General features: G+C 41.0%; 1 protein-coding gene across 3 annotated transcripts in view; it reads right to left on the minus strand.

The window, feature by feature from the left end:
* LOC137615274 (histone-lysine N-methyltransferase NSD2-like) overlaps window positions 1-27,933 on the minus strand; it is a 521,040-nt gene that overhangs the window by 210,713 nt on the left and 282,394 nt on the right. For all 3 annotated transcript variants that reach the window (XM_068345003.1, XM_068345002.1, XM_068345001.1), the window contains exon 9: window positions 4,506-4,629. In XM_068345003.1, the coding sequence (XP_068201104.1) occupies window positions 4,506-4,629 (124 nt within the window). The remainder of the gene's footprint in view (window positions 1-4,505; window positions 4,630-27,933) is intronic.

Genomic DNA, 27,933 nt, shown 5'->3' on the forward strand with positions numbered 1-27,933 from the left:
GCCCTAGAACAAACCTCCTTTCTAGATCCAAGAGATCAGAACGAAGGCGTCCTTGATCTCGACACACGATTCAACTAGTGTCATCACGAAGTCCTAGATTCTCATGTTCAAAGTCATGCCTCATGCTAGAACTTCGACATCGAGCGTCCTGAAAGACGAGGCGCTGCGATCGTCCTGTAAGACGTGGCGCCGATAGTCCTGTAAGACGTGGTGCCAAAAGTCCTGTAAGACGTGGAGCCTAGAGGTTAACAGAGCGAGACGCTGAACGTTCTAAAAGACGTGGTGCTGAGCGTCCTGGTGTCAGAAGAGACTCTTCTTGTTGACAGGAAGACCTAATTATTTGATAGGCTCAAAGTTATCTAAAAATCCAGATACAGGGACGCTCTGATTTCTCTAGAGTGCAGTATTCTGCTACATTAAGCAAAAGTTACGTGAACATAAAAGGGGCGGAGCTGAGACCAAAACACACGGCCCGAAACTGACCCATTCTACACCCGTTCTTTCTTGTAAACAAACCTCAGATAAAGTTTGATTGCATAGCCTGCCACTTAGACTCCTCTCTAGAACTGGGAGAGAGAATCGTTGTAGCTAAAAACTAAAGGAGGTTTCCCTATAAAGGAAAATGTAATCCTCCTTCAGAAGAAGTACTGACCAAAGGTCTGCTCCCCTCTTCTCCAAAGATTTTGATGTCTCCATGGAGAACTTTGACTTCTGAACGAAGGCGTAAAGAGCATTTACGTCCAGGACCGGACAAAAGACTCCCTCTCTCAAAAGAGACATTGAAGTTGCAAAGTCGGTTAGGCAGAAAAGTCTTATCGGAGTAACTAACAAAGGAGGATTCACTAGGAAAAAGATTTCGCATCCATCCTTAGTAAAAACACGGACCAAAGGTCTGCTCCTTTCCTCTCCCAGGTTCGCCAGAAGTAGCAAAGTCTGGCTCCTACTGTTGTTAGTTCGGTTAGAGAAAAAGCATGCAGAAAATTTCTTGCTGATTAAGACACCAAAACCTGTCTTTGACCAACTCTTGAAGGAGAAGAGATTAAGAAAAAAGGAGAACATACCTTAATTATGACCTCTGATTTCAAAATTATCCAGCCTCATTGCCTATATTCCTTAGGAGACTCAGCAAACCACCAAGGGGGCCGTAAAAAATCTCTGTGGGGCTGCCACAAGGTCTTCGACCTAAACGTGGCTAGACCTCCACCCTTGCTATCCTGGCCTATCTGATAAGGAAGCTGGCATCAAAGGTTTCTGTTTTAAGAAATAAAAATTAATATATTCTTAAAGCTCCATTAATGACCACGTGATAACTCAGAGGGTGTGGAACATGGAGCAACAGAACTTAGGATCTTCTTATTTTAACCTCAAACAATTCCACAGGAGAAAAGTGATCACTAAAGTCATCCTTGACAAAGATCTTATAAGACCTCGCCCCGAAAGACGAGGCTGCCCTCGCCCCGAAAGACGAGGCTGCCCTCGCCCCGAAAGACGAGGCTGCCCTCGCCCCGAAAGACGAGGCTGCATTAGTCCCGAAAGACGAGGCTGCACTCGACCCGAAAGACGAGGCTGCACTCGACCCGAAAGACGAGGCTGCATTAGTCCCGAAAGACAAGGCTGCACTCGACCCGAAAGACGAGGCTGCACTCGACCTGAAAGACGAGGCTGCACTCGACCCGAAAGACGAGGCTGCACTCGACCCGAAAGACGAGGCTGCACTCGACCCGAAAGACGAGGCTGCACGGCCGAAAGACAAGGCTGCATTCGTCCTGAAAGACGAGGCAGCATTCGCCCTGAAAGACGAGGCTGCATTCGCCCTGAAAGACGAGGCTGCATTCGTCCTGAAAGACGAGGCAGCATTCGCCCTGAAAGACGAGGCAGCATTCGCCCTGAAAGACGAGGCAGCATTCGCCCTGAAAGACGAGGCAGCATTCGCCCTGAAAGACGAGGCAGCATTCGCCCTGAAAGACGAGGCAGCATTCGCCCTGAAAGACAAGGCAGCATTCGCCCTGAAAGACGAGGCTGCATTCGTCCTGTCTTGAAAGACTTAGCGCCGAGCGTTAAGGCAAAATGATATTCATTATGCTGCTCGGCGCGGTCGGTTGCGACCAGAGGGTTCATAAGGCCGACTGGCGCTCTGGGACAAAAACCGAGTCAATGATGGTTTGTAAGCATTGATATTATCAGCGAATATCTATGACTTATAGTATTGCCATTAAAATCAAAAGTGATGCAATGCGAAACTTTAAAAGAAGTGTAAGAATCTTAACGTCCAACGGTCTTTGCTTTCCCATGGCAAGGGCGAGCATTCTTGGGAACGTTAACAGGAACGCTCGCGAGGGCGTTTGCTCGTGAGCTAACGCCTCTCGTTTCCTTTCGCCGATCGACGTTCCTTCTCCCATGGGCCGGGGAGCTTGGAAGAGGTCTAAGGCTAGGAAAACGATGTCCACTGTGCTGAAAGAATCCAATGCCTAATTTAGCACTGAAACTTGCACTATTAAACTCTTACACAAAAGACCATAATTAGTCCTGCCCGTTGTGAGAGAACTTATTCTTTCGCCACGGGCTTGAATGAGAAAGCAAAATCGTCTCTAGTACTTGCTATATAAACTGTAATAAAATATTTTTATAAAATATTAAACTGACATTTCCATAATAAAATAAACTTTCAAACATACTTACCCGGCGGTCACAAAAAGAAAAAACCACCGGGCAAGAGTTGAGATTAAAAATAGATGTTGAACACACTCACCCGGTAGTTACATATAACCACCGGTAAAAATAAATGTCATAAATACCTACCCGGTAGTTACATACAAACGCCGGGAAAGTTATACGTTAAAGATTAAAATGAACAGAAAATGGGAAAACAAATGTAATCCATAATTAATTCAAAGGGTTTTCAAAAACAAGCGAGTTGTAATGATAAAAAGAACAGATATAGCAATAACGTATTATATATATAAATGTAAACAATAGGAACATATAAATGAAAATACTAAAACTAGAATTCCCATATCGTTGTTGTTGGAGTATTATAGCCAACACTTTAATTCCCATATCGAAAAGAACGCTACCAAGGCATGTTGGGACTGCATCGATAGTAACGAGAACTAACAGCGTAAATTAACCATACGCTAGTTCTATTTAATTTATGAAATTAGATCGATGATTTAAAGAACGAATACTAAATGGACAAATATTTCTTTAAAATTTTACATTAACAGTAAAAAACTTATATAAGTGGAATTCCTCCCATTCTTTACATGAAAAAACAAATAAAGAGAATTTGCAAGTCATACAATGAAGATTAAGTCACACGACTGTGACGTCATAGAGTCAGCGGAACGTATTTCCGTCATCAGGATTAAAAACTTTGCACCTAAAATATAGTGCACAAACAAAAATTAAGTTTCCACTCATGATAAACAAAGTAAATAGTACAATAAAAATAACAAAACACGATTGCCAAATCCCTAAATCAGGGAAAAAGATTCGAAAAACTCTCAATGGTGGACCGACGATGTTTTCGATCCAGCCGGCAGAGATGAACTGAAGTCTTGGACACGGGAATGATTCCTTGGACCACCCTGTGACGGGTGTTACCACCTACCTCCCAACCACCACAAGGCAGTTGCCTCGTTTTGAAAAATTCTGCCGATTTAGAGATATCAGCTATATATATATATATATATATATATATAAATATATATATATATATATATATATATATATATATATATATATATATATATATATAAAACTGCCAGGTACTATTCATAAAAATAAAAGTTGTGATTTATTACAATTCATGCTCCGCTGCGCAAGAACTATTCGAGGAATAAGTCACCTTCCATGTAAGATAATTCCTTGAAAGGGAGCTGAACTGTTATAAACTTTAACTCAAGTAATGAAACAAACACACGGGAGTGTTGAGAACCTGCCGACCATCAACGCAGGGGAGGGCGGCAACGTAGGGGAGTAGTATCAACACAATGACAACTCCCTTACAGCGGAGGCCGCCAGATACGTTGTCAACAGTAATTAAAGTTACAAGTATCTAACAGCATAAAAGTATATTTCCATTTATACATATACACCCGCATATATAAGTATAAGATAATTGAAAACATACAAAAGGGAAAAAAAATGACAGAAAAACAATCAAGGCAAGTCTTTGCGGGAGAGGAGAGAACAGCAGCATGTCCGTCCTCTACCGAGCCAAAAAGTAGTGGTTACTCGCCCGAGGTGTGCGTGAGCGAGATACCCCAACCCCCACCCGTTAACTAGCGGATGGGGTAGTTACCCTTCACTAAAATTATCATGGCTCGTCTTTCAGCTACGCCGAAAGTATACCCCTATAAATAGCGGAGGGTTTGTATCTACGCCGGAACAAATAATAAACAATGTATTTTCATTTTCTGTATATATGATACAGTAACTTGTTAAGTTGTACGAGTTTGTAACTAAAACTAAAACTAAAAATGTAACTGATATTTTCCTCTAACCAGTGTGGTATGTAGTAGGGCATCTCAGACACCTGGTGAACTGAGGATTTCTAGCTACTGCATCATTCATGTCATCAGCATTTGCAGCACACATGTGACAAACATGTCGCGGGCACACAAACTTCTGAAATATTAAGAATTTTTCATTAAAATTACAAAAACAAATGAAGCTGGTATGAAACAATATCTTATCAGAAAACTTATATCCTTGAAACTTACTACAAACAAAATTGAAATACAGTATGTACAAATAATTCAAAGCTATAAATGTTCACGTTTCACAAAATATAAAACTGCTCTAACAAAAAGACTTTGGTTCTCCTTCATCTCATGGCCTCACATCAATACCTTGAAATTATTTACTGCACTGATTTGTCAACTATTGGCTTTTCCTTTTGATGCATTTCACATAAACACCACAGCATTCACACTTCTTCTCATGTAAGTCCCCTTTTTAGAGAATGCAACTTATTAGGTATACAGTATACTGTACCTACCTTAACCACCAATCCAAAACTATACCTTATTGAAGTTTTCACATATATATATATATATATATATATATATATATATATATATATATATATATATAAATTAAACGTTAAAAATTCTCATCAACTTGGGTCACCAAACTAGAAGCACCGGGACAATTTTCCAAACCATGCACCAATACAATCAACTAATGCCCTGCTCGCCACTCACACAAGGAAGCTCGATGCAAGGATGTACCAAGTGTCTTCTGTGTACCAAGCGTTGAGATATTTATAATTTGCTTAGTATTGCAGCATCGCTTCTCTAGGGACTGTGAGCATGATAATGTTACTTGTTCATTCAAAGTGAAGTAACCAAAGACATCAGGAGACGGTGATGGAAAATCAGAGAAATACAGGTTTAATGTCTGCCACCAAACACTATCTCAATCCTATGGCCTCTCAACCAAGGCATCATAGTATGTGTAAAAGCTACATACGCTTGATAGTTAAGAACATCATAAGTGCTTTACACGAAAACATATACCTAAATATAATGAAATAACAATAATAGTAGAGGAATTTTTTTAATAGCTATGGTACATAATTACTCACTGTACTACAGTATAAACAGAACAGTAGAAATCAAACTTGAATTCACATTTTCTAGGCTATTGTGCCCCTTTTATCATAATTTTTCTCATATTCTGTGAGTATATACTGTATGTACATACAGGATCATTCTACTTTGCAAAAATATCCGATAATATTGTTACTGAACAATAAACCAATTTATTTATTCAATCTACCCTACACATCTACCCTTTGTAGGTAGCAAGATGGCCATGGCACCAGCCACCCGTTGAGATACTACCGCTAGAGTTATTGGATGCTTTGACTGGCCAGACACTACTAAATTGCAGCCCCGTCTCTGGTTGGGTTATGGCTCATTTTTCCTTTGCCTACACATACACCAAGTAGACTGGCCTACTCTTTCCACAGTCTCCTCTGTCGTCATACACCTGACAACACTGAGATTACCAAACATTTCTTCTTTGCTAGATGGGTTAACTACTGCACTGACATTGTTGAATGACTACTTCCCTCTTGGCTATGGAAGGTAACTCCACTAGGAGGACGCTTTAAAATCACACCAATGTTCTGTAGTCTTGGGTAGTGCCATAGCCTCTGTACCATGGTCTTCCACTGTCTTAGGTTAGAGTTCTTTTGCTTTAAGGTACACATGTGAGCTCTATTCTATCTTCTTTTCTCTTCCTCGTTTGTTTTATGAAGTTTTTACAGTGTATATATGAAATATTTATCCTAATGTTGCTATTCTTAAAATAATTTACTTCAATTGTTCATTACCTCTTTGGTTTATTTATTTCCTTGTTTGGTTTCTCCACCAGGATATTTTTCCATATTGGAGCCCTTGGGCTTATAGCATCCGTCTTTTCCAACTAGGGCTGTAGCTTATTATTATTATCATTACTTTACAAGCTACAACCCTAGTTGGAAAAGCAAGATGCTATAAGTCAATGGGTTCCAACAAAGAAAAATAGCCCAGAGAGGGAAAGAAATAAGTAAATAAATTATATGAGAAATAATGAACAATTAAAATAATATACATTAAAAACAGTAACATCAAAAGATAGTTCATACAGAAACTATAAAAAGACTTATGACAGCCTGTTCAACATAAAAACATTTGCTGTAAGTTTGAACTTTTGAAGTTCTACCAATTCAACTACCTGATTAACAAGATCATTCCACAACTTGGTCACATCTGAAATAAAACTTCTAGAATACTGTGTAGTATTGTAAAATTACTGCCAGATTTTGGCTCATACAGCATCTATAACATTTAATAAGCTTTGAGAAAACTCAAATTACTGTAAGATCTTTGCCTAGACTGCTTCTAAAACATTTTAAACACTTAGAATTAACTACATGCCAAGTAGTATTATGAACAGGATGGAATTGTCCGGGAAGTTCTAAATGTAAAGGATGATCAGAATTATGAAAAATCTTATGCAACACGCATAACGAAATAACTGAATGATGGTGCCAAAGATTAATATCTAGATTAGGAATACGAAATAATAATAATAACACAGATCTTCCTAAAGATTTATATGGCATTAGATGCCTTATTAATTTTTCATTTTCATCTGCCCAATAGTAAAGGTCTTCAATAACATTCAAATGTACTTGTACCTATTGTACTACAGTTAAAAAGAAAACAGAACTGAAATTACCATCTACTATGCTACCGTGCCTATAAATAAAAATGTTTCCTCATATTCCGTGCATATCTAAGAACATTGTTACTGATCATTAAACTAACATTTCTTATTTCATCTACACTATGCTGTACAGGTCTTCGATAAGATTTGAATGGCATTAGATGCTGAACCCAATATGAATGTAAACGATTGCTGCAAGATTTTCACCAAAACCGACTTTTATCATTATTACTAAAAAGGGAGGAGATTTACCAACCCAATATGTCAAGCTTGGCTCTTACAGAGCCAGGTCCAATAAATTCAGGTAGAAAATTTATCATTTATATCAAAGCTACTAAATGAATAAAGTAAAAACAAATAGTAAATAAAAGGGATAAAAAGAGAAAAATTGCTGACAAATAGCAATGTAAATATATAAAACCTGTTTCTTATAATCGCTAAAATCTTGAAAACACATTCTCAGCCCGATGGAGGGAAAAAAAAAAAACTTGCTAAAAAATTAAGTTGTATAGTTAAAACTTTAAAATCACTGTATCTATGCAATTTTTTTCATGAGGTGTGCACATTAAAATTCTTTTTTTCCATTTTGAATGCCCTATACACACCCTTGTTGAAATTAATTCAGTCCTTCTTTCCTTTTTTTCTGAAGATTCCTATTAAGAAACAATTGGCTTTACATAACTTGTTACAACTCATTACTGTCAAATTTACTATTCCACTTAAGTTTGCAATTTTGCTCCTATGAAATGCTTGAAGAGAGTCATATAATTGTTCAATGGGTAGTTCAATGGCTTGTTCTGGTAAATCCCTATGTGTCTTAGCAGCAGCATCCACTTTCTCATTACCAGAAATGCCAACATCAGTAGAAATCCAACGTATTTCAATATCAACCCCTTTATAATACAGGTATAATATTTTTAGGAGCTCTTCAATTTTAAGTATCAGTTGATACTTAAGAGTGTGACCCTTTACGGGTTATATGGCAATTCTTGAATTAGTATAAACTAGAAAAGCACTCTGAGAGTACAGACCGCCACGGCAGCTTATTTCTTAACTTTTTGGACTGATTTTGGAAGTTTTGCTTGTCCAAGACCTTAACATTCCAAAATTTAATTATTTCCAGTTCTTTACTTAACAGTTTAAAATGCCTGCAAGTTTCATTACTTAATGATTAAAATTGAGGCCATATGGTTGATGACCAGAATTTGACCTTTTGCTTGACCCTGACCTTCGACCTAAACATGTACTAATTGGCATGGACTTCCATGCACTCAAATATGAACTTAGCTTGAAATCTCTGTGACGACGACGTCCAAACTTATGAATGATTACGTGAATTGGGCATTTTGCTTGACTATGACCTTGACCTTTGGAAATTTAATAATTTCCAGGTTTTTACATAACTAATCCCCGCAAATTTCATTACTCTGTGATTAAAATTGTGATCAGAAAGCTGTTCACAAACACACACACACACACACACACACAAACACGGGCGAAAACATAACCATCCAACTTCGTTGGTGGAGTTGATGAATAAATTATTGTTCATTCTATCTTCAATTGTCTTAATTCTATTTGTTGATATACTGTAATTGCGGTTAGTTCTGATGAAAATACTGATGCTTCACATGGTAATGCTGGTACAGATGGTCCTCAAATTACAAACACAAATCCAATGAAAAATAACAAAGATAAGATAAAGAAATACTGTACTAAAACAATATTACATCATTTAATACAGTAAGCAAAACAACATTTGTAAAATCTGATATCTATTTCATGTGAAACCTGACTATATGTTGAAATCTTTAGCTGGAAATCATAGGCATGGGATTCAGGTGATGTATACCTTAAGAAAAAAATATAACAAAGTTGACTTACTGTTAATAAATTTATTGGTTTCTCAGCAATAGACGTCCATGACCAAATCATTTTAGAAACGGCAAAAAAAAAAAAAAAAAAAAAAAAAAAAAATCAGTGACAAGGGAATGGCAGGAATATTGGATGAAGATGTCAATAAACATATAAGGGAGAATCGAGAAAAGTTAAATAAATGTCATTAATTTGTTGACAGAAGAGCATGAATATGACAATTCACAGCAACAAAACTAAATTAAACAAACTTGTATGTCTTTAGAATGGCACAAAAATTAAAAAGAAACAAAAAGGACCCACATTAGGAGCAGTCCATTATGGTGCCCTAAAGATATAAAAAAAAAAAAAAATGCTTAGTTATATAGGCAGCAGTTATGGTTAAAGCTCATTTTTTTTTGCCTACATGCATATTGAATAGTTTGGCCTACTCTTTACTCACTTGTGTATACAACCGTATATATAATTGGATATATATGCACACACATCTTCGACCCTTTCCACCACTAAATATGTGAAGAATTTTCCTCACTATTCTTTCATTCGTATTTTTGGCTCTCTCCTAACAATACTGTAGCTACCCCTTAAACGTTCTCTCCTATATCAAGTTTTCTTTACTGAAACATCGGGAGAACTATTTTAAATCAACTAAACTTGTTGACAGTAGCGTACGCCATTCTCGAGACGTCACAGTGTAGATACGCACAACAAAGGGCTTAAACCCGGCGTATGTTGGTTCTTTCCTTAAACTACTTGGGCCGAGATAAAATATTAAACTGATTTTTAATGTAATTTTTAATGCAGCCTTTATTTCTCAATACATATTAAAGTTTGTTAATTTTAAGATTATGCACATCGCACCAGCCCATTGCTTATTTCTCATTTTTATTAATTTTTAGCAAGCCAGAATATGTAGGATTGTTGTATATATAAACTCCCTTAGAGCAGCAAGATTTCTCTGAGTATTCAGTACAAAATCCTGCCTTATATGTACTCCTTGCAACAATATACTGTCCTACTGTCCTGTCCTAGTCCCGATATGACACCTCAAATGGGTTCCCTGCGCTCAACGTTCTTCACTTGTCTTGAAAGGTGAAGTCAAGTGAGCCCCCTCAACCATAACCTCACCCCATTCGTCCGGAAGCAGTTGTGGCTGTCTGAATGAATCTGCACCTCTGGCTCACCCCCCCCCCCCTTCCCAAACCTCGACTCACCTCACCCAGGAATCCTGCCGGTCGGAAAGATAGAGAAGAGCCTGGTAAACAATTAGTGCCAAAAGTGAAGAATTTTAGGGGTGAGCCAGTCAAGAGTGTAAAGTGCAACCAGGTAAACAGCCATTGAGGGCAAAGGACGGTCTTCCAAGGAGTGCAGGTACAAAAACGTGGCCACTTACTTATTCCATTTTTTAGTTCAGATTAACTTTCAACTTGATTAGGTTAACTGCCTATTACATATTTCAGACTGTGTGCAGTGGGATTATGTATATATTTTTTCTATATCATTTTTTCCTTTTGATACTAGCACAGTCTCTGGGTCACATGGGCCACGTGTCCAACCCAATTTTGATTATTGATCATTGCAGAAGCCCAAGTGTCTAAGTAACCATTTTTATTATTTTGAATTGATTTTTATTTTGATATTTTTGTGTTCGTTCAGTTGTCCATTTCTTTCAATGTAAATTTGTAAAATAAATCATGTAAAATAAATCAAGATTAGGTAAATTAAACCTTGTCGTATTTCTACTCCTCCATTTATTTCCTTGTGACTATTATGAGTACAGTACAGTATTTAATCTTGGGACAATATACCTTGTATTTTAAAAGTAGTAAGCAACTTGAAAAAGGGTGTGTTAGCAAGCGGCTTATTATTGAATATGTTTCGAAGGTAAAGATCCATATCTTAAAACATAACTTTACTTTACAGCACTACTCCCAATTTTTTTATTGTCTCTAATTAGTTAACGTAAGATTACTGTCCAGCATCTTACTGGGGTCACTGGGACGGAGCCGAAATAGAACCTAAGAGTGAAGATGACTATAGACCTGACAAAGCTAGAGTAGGTCATTACATTACTTTATTTTCACGTGTAGAATTCTCCGGCCTCTGGACAGAGTAAAATTTCCTCCTTTAGTATTTAAGAGTGACAGTTAGTAAACTACAGCAGTAAAGTTATTAGCAGGGTGTTTGTGCCCCAAGTGTAAGTGCTCTTTATCCTCCTCTGTTGATCTTTGAGTAACTGACGTAGGGTGACTTTCCTAGACTAAGTCCCACTCAAACATTTAAATAAAAAAATAATTCTCCAAAAAATAATTAGATATACAGTATATGCACGAATACAAATTCAACCATTCCCATCTCTAATATATATATATATATATATATATATATATATATATATATATATATACAATTTTTGCAATGTTTCATATTTTTTTCTTTACTTTTTCCCTGATTTTTAGGGTTTATATTTCTAAATGATGAAAAAATTCATATTTAGCAATAAAAAAGACTTTTAAAAAAGAAAAACTCCTCATTTTATGGGCAGTCTACATCAGGTCTATATATGGTAGTAATCCCAGGTCTTGATATTAATTCTCAAAGGAGGAGATAGAATTTGAAAAACACTAATTTTCAGGATAATTTGCCCTGGCGTCGCAAAACCGAAGGTCAAAGGCCAAAAATCCTGTGCAGTTTGGAGATGTCCTAAGTCACCTTATTAAGTGGTATGAATGACACAGTCCTGTCCTTAAAAAGCTGTATTAGTCATCTGACCCCGTTAATTTGATATTTCCCAATAGTATACTTTATATGCGTTATTACATGTATATTAACATAAGATTCGTATATACAGATTTAATTTATAGAGTAAAACCAACATTTCTGGCCTTCCCAACACTCGCTAACATAATCTTTGTCTCATATTTATTACCTTTAACTTTTATGTTCATCAATTTATTTTTAAAATAAATTTCACCTATCATTGTCATTTCATTATTCCTCTCATTCCCATTTATATCCTTATTCCTTTTCCCATTCCTTCTCTTTGATATTTCCCACTATACTTTATCTGTGCTAATGTTTCTAAGTTAAAGTTATATTCTTCTCGAATTCTGGCTGCCCTGTCGCCTCTCCCCTTCACCTCCTCCTAGAACTCCTCCCCTCCTTCCCGAACACTTTGCTGCAATGACATGCATCTACTTCTGTTTCATAATGCTTAGTCCTATGTTTCCATTTTGCTTCACACTTCGCTCCCAAAAATTCCCCAAACTATTGGTTAACTTCTCTTAGTGCGAAAAATATGTCATTGTTCATCTTAATCCCTTTCATATTTTCCTAATTATTTTCCTTGTTTTCCTCGTAATTTCCCTTACCAAATTATTTTCTTGAACAGTTATACACAGTTAGCAACTCTTACTATCAACCCTCTCTTGTTCTTGTGACTTGTAAATTATTCACATTTCAAACAGATGTTACCACCCCCGAACGTGGACCCTAGAATACCCACGATCCCCCACACCAACGCACATTCCTTCAAGTTGTAATCGTACTGTTTATTCTTTCATTCTTTCCTTGTAATTATTAGTACTGTTCATTCTTTTATTCCTTCCTTCTTTTATCTATTAGCTATGTTTATTCTTTCCTTTTATCTATTAGCTCTGTTTATTCTTTCCTTTTATCTATTAGCTCTGTTTATTCTTTTATTCTTTCCTTCTTTTATTTATTACCTCTTTTACTTACCTAATACAGGATTAGAAATGAAACTATAAGAGATTACTCGAGTTCCATTAGTGGACGAGATCATGATGAGGGGTAGATGGAGATGGTTTGGGAATGCTCTTCAGACTCCCCAAGAGAGATTAGTTCACCAAATGTTCAGCTGGGCTCCACAAGGCACTAGAAGAATTAAAAGACCCAAGCCTATATGCCTGAGAACTATTAATGGTGAAGTAGATGATAAATGGAGAAGTATTGAATTAAAATCTCAAGATAGAGACACCTGACGAAATCCAACCGAGGCCCTTTGCGTCAATGGGCGTAGGAAGAGATGATGATTATGATGATATTCCATATTATACTGCATCACCTATAGTATATAGATGTTTTAAATAAGTTAAAGTTTTTTCTGCTATATGTAAATATTGTGAGAGAGAGAGAGAGAGAGAGAGAGAGAGAGAGAGAGAGAGAGAGAGAGAGAGAGAGAGAGAGAGAGAGAGAGAATTAGCTGGTGTTCAATTGATCTTTTTCTTTAAAGTTTCTTTAAAAGAAACAGTTATTACCAAGACATTTATGGTTTAGTTTATAAAATAATCTATATTACTGTTTAGGAAGGTATAAAAACAAAACAATTTGCGACTTTTAACAATGTTCATATACAGTATTCATCATTGAGAATGTAAATATACCATCTCCGCCATCTCTTGGTAAAACATGTAAACAATCCTAGTTGAAAAAAAGTGATTGACTTGTATTGAAAAATGTTATTTTCCTTAGTAAAATAAATTTTTGAATATACTTACCCGATGATCATATAGCTGCAACTCTGTTGCCCGACAGAAAAAACCTACGGTCGGGATACGCCAGCGATCGCTATACAGGTGGGGGTGTACATCAACAGCGCCATCTGTCAAGTAGGTACTCAAGTACTCGATGTCAACAAAGAACCAATTTTCTCCTCTGTCCACTGGGTCTCTATTGGGGAGGAAGGGTGGGTCCTTTAATTTATGATCATCGGGTAAGTATATTCAAAAATTTATTTTACTAAGGAAAATAACATTTTTCAATATTAAACTTACCCGATGATCATATAGCTGATTCACACCCAGGGGGGTGGGTAGAGACCAGCAATACATGTTGACATTATTATGAGCTAAGTATTCCGTATTTCATTTTAGCAGTTATTCAAAATAACAAGCATAAAATAAATAAGTACCTGGTAAGGAAGACGACTTGAACAATTACTCTGCCTTTTTAAGTACGTCTTCCTTAATGAGCCTCGCGATCCTCATAGGATGCTGAGCGACTCCTAGGAGCTGAAGTATGAAGGGTTGCAACCCATACTAAAGGTCCTCATCAAAACCTCTAATCTAGGCGCTTCTCAAGAAATGATTTTGACCACCCGCCAAATCAAGTAGGATGCGAAAGGCTTCTTAAGCCTTCCGGACAACCCAAAAATATTTCAAGAGAAAGATTAAAAAGGTTCTGGAATTAGGGAATTGTAGTGGTGGAGCCCCCACCACTACTGCACTCGTTGCTACGAATGGTCCCAGAGTGTAGCAGTTCTCGTAAAGAGACTGGACATTCTTAAGATAAAAGACGCGAACACTGATTTGCTTTTCCAATAGGTTGCGTCGAATATACTTGCAGAGATCTATTTTGTTTAAAGGCCACGGAAGTTGTGACAGCTCTAACTTCGTGTGTCCTTACCTTCAGCCAAGCTTGGTCTTCCTCATTCAGAAGGGAATGAGCTTCTCATATTAAGAGTCTGATAAAATAGGATAAAGAATTCTCTGACATAGGCAAAGATGGATTCTTAACTGAACACCATAAAGCTTCAGACGGGCCTCGTAAAGGTTTTTAAAATAGAACTTAAGAGCTCTTACAGGACATAATACTCTTTCTAGTTCATTTCCAACCATACGATAAGTTTGGAATATCGAACGATATTGGTCAAGGCCGAGAAGGCAGCTCGTGTTTGGCTAGAAAACCAAGTTGTAGAACATGTAGCCGTTTCGGATGAGAATCCGATGTTCTTGCTGAAGGCATGAATCTCACTGACTCTTTTAGCTGTGGTTAAGCATATCAGGAAAAGAGTCTTAAAGGTGAAATCTTTCAGGGAGGCTGATTGAAGTGGTTCGAACCTGTCTGACATAAGGAATCTTAGAACCACGTCTAAATTCCAACCAGGTGTAACCAAACGACGCTCCTTCGTGGTCTCAAAAGACTTAAGGAGGTCCTGTAGATCTTTATTGTTGGAAAGATCTAAGCCTCTGTGACGGAAGACTGATGCCAACATGCTTCTGTAACCCTTGATAGTGGGAGCTGAAAGAGATCGTTCTTTCCTCAGATATAAGAGGAAGTCAGCTATTTGAGTTACAGAGGTACTGGTCGAGGATACGGATACTGACTTGCACCAGTTTCGGAAGATTTCCCACTTCGATTGGTAGACTCTAAGGGTGGATGTTCTCCTTGCTCTAGCAATCGCACTGGTTGCCTCCTTCGAAAAACCTCTAGTTCTCGAGAGTCTTTCGATATTTTGAAGGCAGTCAGACGAAGAGCGTGGAGGCCTTGGAGTACCTTCTTTACGCGTGGCAGACGTAGCAGGTCCACCCTTAGGGGAAGTGTTCTGGGAACGTCTACTAGCCATCGAAGTACCTCGGTGAGTTATTCTCTCGCGGGCCAGAGGGAAGCAACTAGCGTCAACTTTGTCCCTTCGTGAGAGGCGAACTTCTGCAGTACCTTGTTGACAATCTAGAACGGAGGGAATGCATATAGATCTAGATGTGACCAATCTAGTAGAAAGGCATCTATATGAACTACTGCTGGGTCCGGGATAGGTGAGCAAAGTATTGGGAGCCTCTTGGTCATCGAGGTTGCGAAGAGATCTATGGTTGGCTGGCCCCAGGTGGCCCAAAGTCTCTTGCATACATCCTTGTGGAGGGTCCAAGATGTTGGAATTATTTGTCCCTTCCTACTGAGACAATCTGCTATGACATTCAAGTTGCCTTGGATGAAGCTCGTTACTAGTGAAAAGTCTAGACCTGTTGAACAGGAGAGGAGGTCTCTTGCGAACTCGTACCATGTCAGAGAGTAGGTCCCTCCTTGCTTGGAGATGTACGTCAAAGCAGGGTGTTGACCGTGTTCACCTCCACCACTTTGCCTTGAAGGAGAGACCTGAAGCTTTTCCAGGTCAGACGTACTGCCAGAAGCTTCTTGCTGTTGAAATGCATTGTCCTTTGACTCGAGTTCCATAATCCCGAGCATTCCCTACCGCCTAATGTCGCACCCCAGCCTACGTCCGATACGTCCGAGAAGAGAACGGTGGTTGGGAGTCTGAACAGTTAGGGGAAGACCCTTTCAAAGGTTGATAAAGTCCTTTCACCAAGTCAGACCAGACTTTATCTTTCCGGAAATCGGGATCGAGACCGCTTCTAGCGTCTTGTCCTTTTCCAGTGAAAAGCTAGATGATACAGAAGAGGACGGAGGTGTAGTCTTCCAAGTGACACAAATTGAACCACGGATGACAGTGTCCTAACCAGACTCATCAACAGCCTGACAGGGCAGTGTTCCTTCTTCAGCATCTCCTGGATGGATAGCAGGGCTGGGTGTTGATCGTCTTGTTCAGCAATGTCCTCATCAGAGGGTTCCTCATCCGAAACTGATGAGGAAACGGCAACGGAGTGGGCAACGTCTGACTCGCTGAATCCGGTCGCACTGGTGGATGCGTGACGGAGCCGGACACAAGATCATGGTACTGCTGCACAGTCTGTGAACTGTCAACCATGGGGACGCGAGGAAGTACAGCGTCAACCCGAAACTGTCTAGACTGTCTGGGTTGTGCAGTCAACCCCCTACAGGGTTGCTGAGGTTGCCGCACTGCGTCACAACAAGTCACCTCTGCTGGTTGTTGAACGTCTTCCTAGTGACACACTGAACGTCCACAACCACCTCCGAGAGTCGCTTAACGTCAACGTGCGACTGGCAACCCACACTGGGTTGCACCGGTGGAGGAACCATCTCAACTGCCGGACGTGAGTAGGATACCTCAGCGTCAACAGGGCGTACAACCAACCGGTAGGAAGGTTGTTGGCTAGAAGGTTCTTCTCTGTAAAAAATCCTCTAACAAGGACACAAGCTTGGACTGCATGTCTTGCAACAAAGCCCATTAGGGTCTATGGGAGCAGGTGTGGCAACAGACGGGGTTAGCGACTGAAGCGGAACCATTTACCATCCCTGGAAGCCTTGTTATGCTTTAATTAAAGTCTATAGGAGGCTAAGCAGCTTAAGGCTCCTCTCCAAATGACAGTCCTCAAAGGAATATCAGAAAGAGGGAGAACAGCACTTTGTCATCTACAGGAACCATGTCCGAGAAAAGCTAGGTTATCTCAGTGAGGGTCTCACTGGTGCAAAAGCAGCAGACCAGAAGGCAACGTTATGTAACTGCTTGACAGTCTGTGAACTGTCAAAAACTGAACTTGTCAATCACAACAGGTGCGTGAGGACATACAGCACTGGTGCAATAGTAGCAGACCAGAAGGCAACGTCATGTAACTGCTTGACAGTCTGTGAGCTGGCAACAACCAAGCTGTGTGGGGAAGCCTCAACTCCTGACTGACTAGTCTGCTGCGGGCGAGTGGCGGTAACCACAGTGGGTTGCGGAGGCTGACACACCGTGTCAAAACACGGCAGCTTGTGGTAGCTCACGCACGGCAACGGAGTGCTCCGTGTGTCTGTGGGAGTCAGCATGCGTCTGGCAGGGTCGACAGCGCATGGGTGGAGGAGCTCTCACAACAAGAGTGTGGGAGCAGGCAGCCATGCTGGGCGCACAACCGTGGCAGGTTGTAGGCAAACGGGTGCATCGTCAACCTTCTCCGCAGTCAGAGTGTGGGAGCAGGCAACAACCAAAGCGGAGTGGTGGTGCGTGGTGGGGACTGCCGTGGGTTGCGGAAACTAACGCATCGCGTCAAAACACGGCAGCTTGACTCCACCTTCCCACTGCTGATGCGGTAGCTCACGCATGTTAACGGAGGGAGCCGCACGTCGGCTAACGTTAACATGCGTCTGGCAGGGTCGATTGCGCATCGGAGGTGGAGCTCTCCGCAGCCGGAGGGTGGGAGCAGGCAGCCTCAGCGTGAGCTGGGCGCACAACAGTGGCAGGTTGTAGGCTAACGAGAGCAGTGTCAACCTTCTCCGCACGAAACTCCTGCATAACCGCAGCTAACTGAGTCTGCATAGACTGCAGTAAAGACCACTTAGGGTCTACAAAAAACGGCAACAGACGGAGCTACTGTCCGTTGTGACTGAGGGTCTAAAACAGCTGGTGCGGCAACAGACGGAGTTACTGCCTGTTGCGGTACCACCTTGCCTCTCTTGGGAGGTGTGCAGTCGTCGGATGACTGCAGCGAGTCCGAACTGACCCAGTGACTACACCTAGGCCGTTGGACTTGCGCGGAAGGGACCGACTTGCACTTAAAAGCTGCAAGATTTGGTCCATGGTTTCTTACGAGAAACCTCTTCCGCAGACGAGGAATAAATGGGCTCTCTCGTCTTTGTGTGGGTGGGGCGATCTCACGTCGGCAAACGTGTGTAAATACGCCCGAAACCACGGAGGGAAAAACGTCTGTTCGTCGATCAAGGCCTGTGGAACCCATAAGTCGTTCGACATTACTTCTCCCCTGGGCTTGGGAGCTTGTAAGAGGTCCCGGACTAGGTGAACAACTGGCACGAACAGACGAACCCTCGGACGCAACACTGTAACACTTTGCGCATATCACTTTATCACTTTTGATTTTCTGTTTGCACTTATTTCACTGAAATCGAAAATTTCAACTGATTTCTACCTGAAACACGCAATCCTATCCTTCATTAAAAGGTAGTAATTGCGAAAACAGTTTTACAATGCAACAGAAAAACATAAATAAAGATAAAGAATTCAGTGGCTGGAAAAGAGACTAAACACTAGATCAAATAAACTACGTTTACAATCTCTCACCGCATAAAGCCTGGGAACAAGAATAAAACCCTAGAAACGTTTTACCTTCTTCCCCTACAGCGACTAGGGAGAAGAGAGAAAAAACGAGAACAACGTTACCCGCTTGAACGAAACGTTTATTCTCCTCTCTCTCCCTCCGTCTCTATCTCTCTCTCTCTTCTCTCTTGATTTAGCACCTGAGAGAAGAGCCCAATTATATATCGTTAAAACATGTCATTTGCTAAAGGAAAAAACTGAAAGGTTTCCCAAATAAAAAGTTCCTTTATTTAGAATTTAAACCATTTAAGCTAAGAAAGAATGAACGAAACGCTAGAATCGGTTTACTCTTACTGCAAAGTGAAACCGTGATACACTCTCTCTCTATCGTAACGATAGAGCGCAAGTTGAACGTTCTGAACGTCAACAACTGCGGAGACTAAAAACTAAACGTTATTTCATCTTTGAAAACAGTACGAGACTATCAAAGAAAATCTTCCATAAAACATTAACATTAAAAAAGTATTAAATTCTTTAAAGGTTAAATACGATATAACGGGCTCAATGTTAATTAACTTCGGTTCCAAGTTAGGACCGCCTATTAGGAAAGGTCGCATATAAACAAACATAAAAATTTATTATTTATAAGTTTATAATAATTGGAAAGTTAACCGAAGAGGCCTAAAAAGGCGGAGAGATATAAAATAAATGGATCTATAACGTGTTAAGCAAAATTACCAAACACCTAAACACACTTCCGTCCAAGGGAAGGGTCGGCCATTTAAAAGTGAAAGAGAGTCCATACTCTCTTCGTCACCATAATTAAATCTATCCAAAACGAATTCAAGTTTTGAAATGAAGAAAAATCCCCTGCATAGCGAAAGCTCAAAACTGGAATAGTGTACTTCACCAAATCGTTGTGAAAACAAATCCAGTTAGGGACGGCGTATTAAGTAGTTCTTGCCGGTGGCACGACAGAGGAAAAATTGATTCTTTGTTGACATCGAGTACTTGAGTACCTACTTGACAGATGGCGCTGTTGATGTACACCCCCACCTGTATAGCGATCGCTGGCGTATCCCGACCGTAGGTTTTTTCTGTCGGGCAACAGAGTTGCAGCTATATGATCATCGGGTAAGTTTAATATTGAAAAGATGAAATTAATTCTTATTTTTATTTTACCTAAACAAACAACTACAGTATATGATTATTCTGAGCATATATATTGTTGTCAATCCATCCAAACTACTGTGTATTAAACACCTTGCCATAGGTGAAGGCAGTGTCACCAGTGGCAGCACTGCCGTAAGTAGCGACCTATCACCGGTAGAGATACTATAGAATAGTGTGCCGATAGGCGGCGGCAAAGCCATTAGGTACCGGCACTGCCGTCAGTCTGACAGCTTACCCCCTCAGGGAGAAACATGCTGGTGGCCATGGAGGGTCATATCCCAGAGGGAACCAACCCCCACGATCAACAAACGCAAATACACAGCATCATAATGATAAAATTCATGCAACATCAGTCCTGGAAAGGCTAGGATATAAAAGAGAGGTGACAGCATGGTGTAGCTATACCCATGCACCATATGAGCATTCCCAAACAATCCCAAGAACAGAGGCGACGGCAAGGATGTCAGACTCAGAAAGAAATCTGGGTTCAATCCGAGGGTTATCCCAACAAGGGAGTCTCTGACAGAGACAATGTGGGCCGCCGCACCCGGAATCTCAGGAAAGGTTAGAAAGACACTAAAACAAATGCCACGCCGTTAGACACAGGGAAGCCAGTATAAAATAAATATAGGATGCCACAGGTCAATCTCATCTCAGAAGCTAGGAGGTAACGGCAGTGCAGGGAAGTCGGCGCACAGACAAGTTGAGATTGCCCTTCGCAAAGGGGGGCTCCAATGAACTGCGCAGTCCTAGTATGAGAGATCACAAGCGAATGCAACATGGCAAACCAACAGATTCGCCGACGCGGGCTAAGCTAAGCCTGATAGGTCGAAAAACCGGGGGATCGAAGGCAGGCAGGCATAAGGGCTCAGTAAACTAGTATAATCGAGGTAAAAAAACCCTCTAAGGGTAAAATGGACGCTGCCAATGAGTCCACTAAGAAAGACTTGATAGCCATTAGCAAGCCCATCTCCAACTAAAATTTTACCACTCTTTAAGCTACACTAGCCAGGACTGACACGCACTAAAACTTAAATACATTAATGCATGGTAAATGTATTCACAAAACAGAGCCCAAGGCATCGCAATGCTAAAAATAAGGCTAGCTAACTTGACACTAGTAAAATAAACGGATTTTGAAGCAAAGCGAAAAATCTATTTTTGGGTGAGATGGCCATGTAGTCCTATTGGCAGCTTTCTAATGGATATTTGGCTACAGTGATACTCCTAGAGAATTGACCATAGGTCTCCAGAATTCTAACTTCTGGCGCGAGTATCCTTAAAAAATTTTTTAAGGATATCGCGTAATATCAGGGGGGCATATATCTTGATACGACACATGGCAATCTTCACCCCGAATAGAGTTTTCGCTCAGAGGGGAAGAGTGGCGAAATTGAAGGGGAGCCGTTATCAAGGTTACCCTTTTTCCCCTACTATTACAGGGCCCAAAATGGCCGCTCATTCCTTGTAGCATTGAGCATGGTGCTACAGATAAGAGTTGTTTCAGGAGGGGATTGTTATACAATCCTTTTCTTAGAAAAGGAGGGTGGGTCCATCAGGACAACATGGCCATCTCACCCAAAAATAGATTTTTCGCTTTGCTTCAAAATCCATGTTTTGGGCTCAAGCCATGTCGTCCTGATGGAAGTTTACCAGAGAATTACTTGACAGTACTGTATCTCTGGGTTTGTATAAGTGCCTCAACGTTGGGTCAGCTTTTATATGGTCTTCCAGATCACTAAAATATATGACGATACCGTTATACATCACCACCACTAAGCATGGAACAATGTTAAGGCTTCCTGCCTCCTGCAGGGAAATGTCGTACTCGACAGAAGAAGCACAAAGTTTTGTATTCATATAGGAACAAATATAAATATCATTCAGATCTTTTTGTTCATATATTGAAGTACCTTAAGTATAAACTTTACGTAGGAAAATAAGTAAAAAAACTCCGGCTAAGTTTATTTAGCTACATATGGGGCGAAATAAGACGCAATTACACTTTCTCCATTTTATTGAATAGATTATCAAATGTAACAGAATGTGTATTAGAGTTTGTACTAAATTATACATTCAACATATACAAATAAAACTATTTTCTACCTGAAAGAGAAGAAAAATTAGTTGCCACTCAAAATCAGTTGAAAAATTAAGATAATTTTACTGTAAATGTTGGATAACTTATAACACTGTGTACACTTGGCACTCGTGTCACTGGTATAATTCTGCACCTAAAAAAGAACAGTCCTCGTGTCACCAGGGTGACACTTAATAAAAGGGTATTGCACTGGGAGGTGTCAACACCTTTTCACCCGAATTGAAAAGTCCCAATAAATTCACTGTTAATCGCAGCACTAGACGACCAGTTTCACCACACTACCTGCCACCACAAAAAAATGTTTCAACGCGTGCACTTGCTTCGCATAATGTTTATAAAAAACTCTGGAGGATTTCCATCCAGTGTATGATCGAAGACTGAAAGAAGTTCAGTGAAGAAGCAATTTTTCTCGGATTATAACCTGCGGGTGTACTATCAGGATATGCTCTGCGAATGAAGTAGGTGAACTTTGCCCTCAGTTGTTTTAGGGATAAGTTTGATCCTGAGGTTTCGCCTTTGAAGAGCTGTCCTCCCTTGAAGTCTGAAGTTCTTCGAAGATAGACCTTTAGACACACTACTGGACACAGAGAGACATCTTCCTTCAGAGGGCAGATTCTCCAAGGACCCCACCTGTTGGTGGGTAGCTTCTTTTTGCCGAGAAAGGTAGGATCAGAAAAAAGATTCAGTTCTCCCACTTCTGTGAACTGAATATGGCCCTCGTCTCTTGATAGGGCTACTATTTCACTAACTCTAGCCCCTGAGGCTATAGCGAATAGGAATACAGTGATGCCTCAGGATACGAAAGTAATCCGTTCAGGATACGGTTTCGTATCCTGATTTTTTCGTATCCTGAGTCGCGTTTTACATGTAAATAGCCTAATCCATTCCAAGCCTTACGAAAAGACACCTTTTCTTTCATCAACACGCTAAACTGTAGTAATAAACATGCAATGCAGCCATTTCTATCATTCAATAATTAACCCAACCGTTAAAAAATGCCTAATCCATTCCAGAAACCACCATGAGATTATTCAATAATGTAGCTATAGCCTAGTTATCCCCTCCAAGCCCTAAGAAAACGGTCCGTTTTCTTTACTACTGTATAAAAGTTACGGTACTGTATGTAAAGCATTTGGATCAGTGAAGGTGTATTGTTACCTATACGTACACCTAAATTAAGGATTGATACCCTGAAAAAAAAGGTTACAGTTAATTAAAAATAAGTTGAAGCTTACCTTTTGATTGAGACGATGTCCGATAGCGAAGTTGCTGCAGAGGAGGATGGCATAAGGCAGAAAACGTAGTGACAGACTACGTACAGTAATTTACACACTTAACACATTAACACTTAAAACTTTACGAAATAAAAAAAATGGCAGAAATAATTAACACTTAACATTACGTATGGAAAACTATAAAATCAAAGAAAAAATTACTTTAACACTCAACGGTAACATAAAACTTAAAATTTAATTTTTTTTTTTTTTTTTTTTTGCTTTTTTATAACTTTACGTTTTTCATATTTTCTAAATTTCTTCTACTTCTTCATCACTTTCTTTTTTCTGTTTCTTTTCTTTACTTTCACCTTCTAATTCTTCATCACTTCCTCTTTTCTGTTTCTTTTCTTCACTTTCACCTTCGTCTTGGCCTACTAATACTGCTGGCCTCTTTAATAAGAAACTATCCATTGAAGCTTGTTTCTGCCTACTTTTCAACACATTTCTAAAATGCGTTAGGCAAACGTCATTGCAGTGTTGAAGCGCACGGTTGGTATAAACTTTTTCTGGATGTTCCTTTTCGACGTAGTCTACCATTTTATGGAAACATGCGAGAATTTCCTTAATGTCTGCCGTTTTCAAAAGTGTAACATCCTCCTCATCACCGCTAGAGAACTGCTCTTGAACAACACTCATTTGCATCGTCTCCAACTCCTTCAGGTCGTCCGTCGTCAACTCCTCGTGGTGCTCCTCGATAAGTTCATCTATATCATCGGCGCTAACTTTCAGCCCCATGGACGTACCAAGATGTACGATGTCAGCCACCTCAGACTGCTGAATTGGTTCAGGATCGTCAACTATCTCGGCTTCGTCTCCAGGCTTCCCGAACCCCTCGAAGTCTCGTGCAGAGACAACATCAGGCCACAGCTTCCTCCAAGATGAGTTCAGGGTACACCTCGAAACTTCCTGCCAAGCGAGATCGATGAGTTTGAGGCATATCACGATATTAAAGTGATCTTTCCAGAATTCACGCAGAGTGAGGTTTGTACTTTCTGTGACTTGGAAACATCTCTGGAAGAGATGCTTCGTGTACAATTTCTTAAAATTAGAAATAACTTGCTGGTCCGTGGGCTGGAGGAGAGGGGTGGTGTTAGGCGGTAGATACAGGACCTTTATGAAAGAATACTCGGCCAGAAGATATTCCTCGAGGCCAGGAGGGTGAGCTGGAGCATTGTCCAACACCAGCAGACATTTCATAGGGAAGCGCTTTACTTCCAAATATTTTCGGACAGTCGGACCAAAGCAGACATTCACCCAATCAATGAAAAGTTGCCTCGTTACCCAGGCTTTAGCATTCGCCCTCCACATCACGGGAAGGTTCTCCTTGATGACTTTGTGGGCTTTGAAGGCTCGGGGATTTTCTGAATGGTACACCAGCAGGGGCTTTATCTTGCAGTCCCCACTGGCGTTTGCGCAAAAACCAAGGGTAAGCCTGTCCTTTTTAGGCTTATGTCCAGGTAGCCTCTTCTCCTCCGCCGTGATGAACGTACGACGAGGCATTTTCTTCCAGAGAAGCCCAGTTTCGTCGCAATTGAAAACTTGCTGCGAACTGTAGCCTTCCTGCAGGGTCAACTCTTCAAACGTTTTAACAAAGGCTTCGGCGGCCTTCGTGTCCGAGCTGGCTGCCTCCCCATGCCGTACCACTGAATGAATACCAGTCCTTTTCTTGAATTTCTCGAACCACCCCCGAGAAGCCTTGAACTCTGGGGGTTCCTGCTGGGATGTTCCTTCTCCTGCCCCTTCTTCAGCCTGAGAACGCACGAGATCACCGAAAATGGCGGATGCCTTCTGGAAAATTATAGTCTCAGTGATGGTGTCTCCTGAGATCTCTTTGTCTTTGATCCACACAAGAAGCAGCCTCTCCATCTGGTCATGCACGTTGGTTCTCTTGTTGGAGAAAATAGTGACGCCCTTAGAAGGTGCCGCTGCTTTGATGGCCGCCTTCTGCTTCAGGATGGTGCCTAACGTAGATGGATTCCGACCATACTCCTTGGCGATCGCACTTAAACGCATGCCAGACTCGTACTTTTTCACAATTTTGAGTTTCGTCTCCTTCGAGAGCATCGTCTTCTTCTTCTTTCCTTCGGCAACATTCTTGGGACCCATGGCTATAGTATTAAGCTCAATACGTAATACACTACGTACGTTATATACAGTACTCTGTATCGTAGTAAACACTAATACAGTACAGTGCACAGTAACGAATGTTTAATAACGATAACACGTGGCGTACGAATGTATTTAACACTACGTCAAACAAGTGAAAGCACACTATGTTATTAACGATACCGCAGTCGGAACGAAAAGAGAGAGAGAGATGAACGCCCGTGCGTAAGCAAGGTGGGATAGTTGCCAACCAATAGGAAAGCAGGATCTTATGGCGTCAGCTAGCATCTGAGTAGGGAGATAACCAATGGGCGAGCGGGGTAAGTGAGTTTACCCAAGTTCAAAGTCTGGCGGCGAGCGCTTTTTAAAATTACTCTCGGCGACGAGTTGGGATCTCGTAAGCTTTTCGTATCCTGAAATTTTATTCGTATACTGGGGCATGAAAATCTTCGAATCGCTTTTCGTAAGCAGAAACTTTCGTATCCAGAGGTATTACTGTATCACTTTTTGTGTTAGATCCTTTAGAGAGCATTCTTCATTGTTCAAGGTTGAAGCATAGTGTAAGACTTTGTCCAGAGACCATGAAATGGGCTTCGGAGGGACTGCTGGTTTAAGTCTAGCGCACACCTTCAGAATCTTGTTGAAGATTTCGTTCGCCAGGTCCACCTGGAAGGCGTATTGAAGAGGTCTAGTCAAAGCTGACTTACACGTAGTTATCGTGGTGGCAGCCAAGCCTTGCTCGTGAAGGTGGATCAAGAAGGACAGGCAGAAGTCTATTGAGATTTCTTTCGGCCTGTTTGCTTTAACAAAATCAACCCACTTTTTCCAAGACGATTCGTATTGTCTTCTGGTTGACTTTGACTTGTATTCTTCTAGGAAGTCTATACTGTACTGCCTTTCGAGATCCCAAATCTTTTCTTGACTGCTAAGGCGAGAAAATCATGAGAAGAAGGTTTTGGGTTCTCTGTGATGAAGCGAAGACAGTCGACTTCTGAACCAATTGGGATAGAGCTGGATTCAGTAGAGGGACCAACCTCAGTTTCAGTTCCATCACCAGTGGGAACCAATTGCTCTTGGGCCACTTGGGGGCCACTACTGCTGCAGTTCCCTTGAAGGATAGCAGCTTGTTGAGGACTTTAGGCAGGAGATTCGTTGGAGGGAACAGGTAGATATGGGTTCAATCGCTTCTGCCAGAGGGTCCTCGTATGGGGCTACATATCAAGGTTGTTTCTTGTTGTCGCTCGTCGCGAAGAGGTCGATCTGCAGTTCTGAGACGTTTTCCAAGATGAAGGAGAATGAGTCTGCGTCTAGGGACCATTCTGACTCTATCGGCTTTAGCCTGGATAGAGCGTCCGCCGTCACATTGCGGAACCCTTGTAGCTGAACTGCCGATAAGTGCCATCTCTTCTTTTTCGCTAAACGAAAGATGGCTAACATCACATGGTTGATGTGGGGTGATCTTGAGCCTTGCCGGTTCAGACATCTCTCTATCACTTCGCTGTCCAAGACCAGCTTGAAGTGGGCTGATCTGTGAGGGGATAGTTTCTTCAGCGTCAAGAGGACTGCCATGGCCTCCAGAATATTGATGTGAAAGGTCTTGAACAGGGATGACCAGGTTCCTTGGGCTTTCCTTTGATGGGAGTGACCTCCCCATCCTTCCGTCGAGGCATCTGTGTGGATAGTCACCGATGGGGTAGGTGGTTGTAAGGGAACGGTCCTTGTTAGGCTCTTGACCTTCGATCACGACTTGAGAAGTGATCATAGTAAGGTCGCTACCGGCCACTGTAGATCTCTTTGAGTGTTTCATGCATATCTTCTCCAGACTCCTGACGCATCTTTCAGCTGTGCTCTTAGCACTGGGTCTGTTACTGCTACAAACTGGAAAAAGCACAGTACTCTTTCCTGTTGGCGTCTTGAGATCCTGTCGGATTTCAGTAATCTCTTGACAGAACCTGCGATCTCTCTCTTCTTTGGTGGAATGGAGAGGCGGAGTGACTTCAAGTCCCAATGGATTCCCAGCCATTGAAACTCCTGAGCTGAAGAGAGGCGAGACTTTTTGTAGTTGATCTCAAATCCTAGATGTTCCAGGAACTGAGTCACTTTCTTGGATGCTTGCAGACAAGCCATCTTCGATGCTGCCCACACCAGCAAGTCGTCCAGGCATGCTGCTACCTGAACGCCTTCTAGGCATAGTTGTTGCACGACTGCATCCGCAAGTTTCGTGAAGATTCTTGGGGCTATGTTTAGTCCGAAGGGCATGGCTCTGAAGACAATTTTTCTTCTTTAACTTGAATCCTAGGTAGGAGGAGAGGGGCAGCTGACTGGGAGGTGCCAGTAAGCATCTGGTCTATTGAGACTGTATACGCCCCTCTCGGTAACAGGGTCCTGATGTGTTGAAGGGTTAACGTCTTGATCTTGTTGTTCTCGATGAATTTGTTGAGTGACCACAAGTCCAGAATGACTCTCAATTTGTCCGAGTCCTTCTTGGGAACACA

This window comes from Palaemon carinicauda, chromosome 21 (genome assembly GCF_036898095.1).
Source record: "Palaemon carinicauda isolate YSFRI2023 chromosome 21, ASM3689809v2, whole genome shotgun sequence".
Classification (NCBI taxonomy): domain Eukaryota; kingdom Metazoa; phylum Arthropoda; class Malacostraca; order Decapoda; family Palaemonidae; genus Palaemon; species Palaemon carinicauda.